At 37.1% G+C, this 6000-nt stretch overlaps 1 protein-coding gene across 1 annotated transcript in view; it reads right to left on the bottom strand.

Moving 5' to 3' along the window:
- Positions 1-1997: 1997 nt before the first annotated feature.
- The window catches only part of PSMA5 (proteasome subunit alpha 5), a 28247-nt gene continuing 24244 nt past the window's right edge, over positions 1998-6000 (bottom strand). Inside the window, exon 9 of the mRNA XM_003784068.2 lies at positions 1998-2241. Within this exon, the coding sequence (XP_003784116.1) occupies positions 2164-2241 (78 nt within the window). The 3' untranslated portion in view covers positions 1998-2163. The remainder of the gene's footprint in view (positions 2242-6000) is intronic.

Raw genomic sequence — 6000 nt, 5'->3', positions numbered from 1 at the left:
GTGAAGTACAAATATACTAACCAGCCAGAGGTAGGGAAAAGTGTAAGCTGAAGCTAAGAGAGATAGGCTAAAAAGAGCTATTCTTTAGAATCTGGGTTTCCCCCCCATGTAATGCAAGTGATTATGGACACGACTCACCTCTTTCTAAAGTGGCTTGTGCTTTGGCCATTTCTGCATTACCCTACCTAGTTAAAAAAGAATGTCTGTCTGGTTCTCCAAACTAGATCTAAGTTTCATAGGAGCACAGACCCTACCTAGCATTCTCATAGCTCTTTCCCTAGTGCCTATTACTTGGCATAGAGTAGGTAGGTACTCAATAAATTGGTTAAATGAATAAAAAGATGTTGAGACAGGAATTTCATTTAGTACTTTCTATTATGATTTAATAAAACAAAGTGATCATGAGGGAAACAAACCTTCTAATCAACATTTTACATTTAATAGGGTTTAAACCACTAGAGAAGTCTCTGAACATTATTGGTATCAGCATCTTCTAGTTCTCTTCTTTCCATGTGTTATGTCTAAGGCAAAATTCTTTCCTTCCAAATGCTTTCTATCACTGCAGTTGCCAAATGTAAGCACAAGTTGTTTTTTGCTGAACTACCATATAAATTTAATATGAATTCAGCCTACTCAAACTCATGATTTTAACATCAGGAAGTACAACTTCCTACACATCCCAATAAATACAGAGTTCAGTAAGTAATTCTAGGGTGCTCATTAGTGAATTACAGTCAACTTGGCACCACCCACATATGCATTAACCCTGTTGTGGATAGTGTGAGTACATTTCAGATCTCCAGCTTTCCCTATTCTTCAAGAACTAGTGATTTGAAACAAGAAAATCTGAGCTGTTCAATTTTCTATACCCATAGGTACACAGCCTGAGATTCTTCATCTATTAAGTAGTGACAATAATACCTACTTCCTATGGTCATTTTTGAGACTCAGGTAGAAAGATTCTTTGAACAGTCTCAGCCAATCATTTGATGGCAGCTCTTATAGGGGAAGTTTATAATATATTCTAAAGTCTAATGTAAATGACTTTTTTTTGAGACAAGAGCCTCAAGCTATTCCCCTGGGTAAAGTGCCATGGCATCACAGCTCACAGCAACCTCCAACTCCTGGGCTTAAGCGAGTCTTCTGCCTCAGCCTCCCAAGTAGCTGGGACCACAGGCGCCTGCCACAATGCCCAGCTATTTTTTTTTTTTTTTTGGTTGCAGCCATCATTGTTTTTTTGGCGGGCTGGGCTGGATTTGAACCTGCCACCTTAGGTGTATGTGGCTGGCGCCTTAGCCACAGGCTCCAAGCCTGTAAATGACTTTTGCATTTTATTTTCTTCTTACTGATATGACTAAGCTTTGTTATTAATTGCCTATGAGGCCAAGATCCTGAGTTTAATTTTTTTTTTTTTTTGAGACAAAGAGTCTCACTTTGTTGCCCTGGGTAGAATGCTGTGGCATCACAGTTCATAGCAACCTCGGTCTCTTGGGCTTAAGCAATTCTCTTGCCTCAGCCTCCCAAGCAGCTTGGACTTTAAGCACCCGCCACAACTGAATTTAATTCTTTTACCGTCCTTAACTTCATAAAAAGTTTCTTTCCAAATTATAAAGATCAAAGAACTGGTACAATATTGTAGATGGCTTACTCTAACCCACCAGTGTTTTGGGGAAGACCTCAAAACATGTTTCAGTTATCAATTAGTATCATCACCTTCACATAAGGTAGCAAAAATACATATTTACTCAAGAGAACTACAGGACTGAAATGGATTTACAGTGGTATTAACTTCTAATAACCACTGGGAGGTTAACTAGTCTTGAGTTCATTTACCAACACCAAGAGATTCCTAGATACCATTGATTCTAAAAGTTTTAGAATAGATACTTTCACAAGACAGGGATATTAATACCATCTCCTTTTGGCCTGCTAGCCTGCTAAGGTATACATTTCAAACAAAAGACTGCATCATAAGAAAACAGACATCTATTAAGAAATATTTTAAAACTTTCTTTATTTCAGAACTGCCTTTATATGTACAGGTATCATTAAAAAATGCACATACATTGGGAGATTTTCCAAGAAACAGGAGCTGGAAATAAAATTTACAGGCAATTAAGAGGTCTGAAATCATCCCAGAGAAGTTCTGAGGATCACTCCTATTTAAATGTCCTTGATAACCTCTTCAAGTTCTTCCTTCGTGAACATGTGGAAATTCTGGCCAGGCTGTACTGTGGCTAGCTGGAAAGAAGCATAGAAGGGTTAATAAACTGGGCTCACTTATCTTGCTGATGGCCCTATCATGGTCAGGAGAAGATGTGCTGGTGGTGCAGCTGTTCATTAGGAACTAAAGGATCTGCTGTCCCAAGGATATCCTTTCCAGGCAGCAGGATCCTAAAATAGCCCTCTGGCTCCAAAATAAAAATGCTTATTGACCAAGTTTTCTATTTGAGGTTAAATCACCAACCTAATAGTTAACCAAATACACAGCACCTTTGTTACTTTTTAAAGTTACTTCAACAAAGATCACAAAAGCAGCAACAAAGTGTAAGGAGTCAGTACTTTTTGTTAAAGAGTCCTTTGGAAATACATTGGAAGGCATATTTATATACTTAGAAGTTGAGCTTGTGCTGGGTTGGGTGTGGTGAGGCCCACCTATAATCCTAACACTCTGAGAGGCTGAAGTGGGAGGACAGTCTGAGCTCAGGAGTTCAAGACCAGCCTGGGCAAGAGCAAGACCCCATCTCTATTAAAAACAGAAAAATTAGCTGGGCATTGTGGTGGGCTCCTGTAGTCCCAACTACTTCGGAGGCAGAGACAGGAAGGTTGCTTAAGCTCAGTAGTCTGAGTTGCTGTGAATCAGACTGATGGCACTGTACTCTAGCCCCAGGCAACAGAGTGAGACTTTGTCTCAAAAAAAAAAGTTGAACTTGTGTGTGAGACTTTAGGTTACTTAGCTACTGTGCTTCTATTCCCTTATCTATAAAATAGGGATAACGATACCTAATTCATAGTGTAAAATGGCTTAAATGTTAATATATGTAAAGTGCTTAGGACGGTGCCTAGAACATAATGCAATAAATAATTGTTAACTATCATTGTTAGATATTTTCTCTAAAATTGTCCATGTAGCAACTTAATAAAAGTTTCTTCTGTCTTTTTAAAAAGACTAGTCATGAAAAGATTCCATTAATATTGGCATAGGAAATCAGTTGTGTAAGTAATAACCAGCAGTCCAGATTATAATCTATTTATGCAATTAAAAAAACTATGGTCAGATGATAGTTAATTTTAAATTTAACTAAAATGACTAGGTTTTCTGTCATCTCTGCTGATCACATAGTCCCACATTTTGGGGTAATATAGAGGAATAGGTGACACTTCACATTTGCCTCGAAAGCTTTGTGCTTTGTTTTAAATGTCATTTTCTCATATATATTAAATTTTAATTTTATTTTTTTATAAGAGATAAGGTCTCATGTAAAACTCTGTCACCCAGGCATAGTCACAACTTACTGTAGCCTTAAACTTCAGGATTCAAGTAACCTTCCCACTTCAGCCTCCCAAGTAGCTGACACTACAGGAGGGCACCACCATACCCAGCTAATTTTTTAGTTTTTTGTAGAGATGGAGGTCTCACATGTTGTTCAGGCTGGTCTTAAACTCATAGCTTCAAGCAATCCTCCTGCTCTGACCTCCCAAAGTGCTATGATTACAGGTCACCATACCCAGCCTTTTAATTTTAAAATTAAATGTAACAGGGCATTTAAAAAGTAATGCTCATTACTGATATTTATCATAATTTGAAAGTTGTCAGACAATAAACATAATCCACTTATATGGTGCATATTATTCTCTGCCTCATTTATAATAAAATTCAGAGGGAGGGAGATGGGAGGGAGGGTGAACGGTGGGACTACACCTATGGAGCATATTGCAAGGGTACAAGTCAAATCTATCAAGTATAGAACACAAATGTCTTAACACAGTGATTAAGTAATGAGGTGAAAGCTATGTTGACTGGTTGGATGTAAGCGTTCCGATTTGTACAAAGAATCAACACATGGAATCCCACCCAGGCATAAATGTATTCATGATCTATGTAAATATGACTTAATAAAAGGAAAAATAAAATAAAATTCAGAAAAAGACTATCACACATCTTAAGACAACTGATGATGTAGTGTGGAGAAGAGACTAAATAAAAATGTTCTCTTCTCAAGTCTGTAGTCTTCTCTAGATTCTCCTGAAAGATAGATCCAATTACATGAAAATGTCAGAAGAGCCCCAAATATATTTGCAAAATATATGTTTAGAATTTACTCATGTCCATATAGGCCATGAGTTCTATTCTAAGGATATCTAAAATATGTGATTAATGCTTCTTTTAAAGTCTAATATCTTTGCTTGGTGGTCAGTAACAAGAGGACAGAGATTAAAAGGGCAGGATTTGAACCAAGTACTGCCTTCAGGAAGTTACTCATCACTAGATGGGTAAAAATAATCCCTTATTTTGCGTAATGATAAATATATTTATGTAATGAATATGAAATATACTTTTCTATTTTTTAATCTCACTTTACTTTTGAATACCATCTGTGAGGCAGGTAGAACAGATATTTTTCTTTCATATATTCCATCAATAATAATTACTAAGTATCTATTAACTACTTACAGATGCATTAGGGACTAAGGATCCAAAGATGAGGAAAATCTGTCTTATTTATTGAGGGCTCTAGATGCCAAATGCTTTCAGTGTCAGGTAAACGTTAGAGCTAAGATTATGTAAAACGGTGATCTGGGGAATTCCAGGTAGCTTTAAGAAGCAATCTTTGAGTTGTACATTAAAGCATGGCACCGATGGGTGAGGCAGTCAAAGGGGGTTGGGGGGGGGCAGGCTGAATGTGCACCAGCATAGAAGCATGAAACAACATGATGTATTTGCAAAACTGAAAGAAAATTCTGTATGTATTAAGAGAGCAGATGTTGGACATGGAATCTGAAATGAAAGGGAGAGGGAGATGAATTCAGAGGGAGATAGTATATCAAAATGGTTAAAAGTACAGGAACCTAAAATGGATTCAAATCCTGGCTCTATTATTTCCCAGTTCTGTTATTTGGGAAAGGTCTTACCCTCTCAAAGCTACAGTTTCCTCCTCTATAAAATGGAAGCAGGAATATCTACCTTATAGAGTTGTTGTGGGGAATAAAAGAAATAACTGCACGGAAAATGCTTTCTAAAGTGCCTAAAAGATTAAACATATGAGTTCAGAAGTAGTAAATTACCATGCTATGAACAGAAGTTTAGGATTTATCTCTTAGCAGGAGCCAGAAAAGATTTTTTTAAGTGGAGAACAATTAAGATTAGCTATGCATTAGAAAATTCACTCAAGTAGCATAATAAGGAAATGAAGGAGGGCAAGGCTGGAGGCAGGAAGACTAAGAGACCTTGGAAAACATACAAGGTAAGAGAAAAATGAGGACCTGAACAAAAGGCACGGGACGTAGGGACGGAGAAGGGGCACTGACCTGAGAGTTATTTAAAAGGGGGCAAAGGTACAATTTAGTGAAGGGAAGGGAAAGTCAAAGTCTTCCCACTTTCAGGTGCAAAGGACAAGTACAACGGGAGGTGTCATCAACCAGAATTAGAAATATTAGAAGAGGAAATGGTTTCCAGGAAAGATAATGACTTTAATTACAGAACTGTCAAATTCTAGTTGAATGCTTCAGAAAGGTCAAACAATAACTCTGAACAGTGACCATGAAATCTGTTAAAAAGGAGTTATCTTAGCAAGGAGCAGTCCATGGAAATAGTAAGAGCTGAAACAAATGGTAATAATTCAAACAAATTCAAAACAAATTCCACATTTTTATTGTGGAATAAATGACAGGTAAGGCTATGAATATACTAAATATTAATTCTGTTTGGAAGAGACATAAGAATAAAGGTTAAAAAACAGTTCCAATAAATAGCACTCAGCAATAAAATGTAACAAACGA

The sequence above is a fragment of the Otolemur garnettii genome, unplaced genomic scaffold (assembly GCF_000181295.1).
Source record: "Otolemur garnettii isolate 467f Iridium unplaced genomic scaffold, OtoGar3 scaffold00010, whole genome shotgun sequence".
Lineage (NCBI taxonomy): Eukaryota > Metazoa > Chordata > Mammalia > Primates > Galagidae > Otolemur > Otolemur garnettii.
This window is presented reverse-complemented; position numbering and strand designations above follow the sequence as displayed.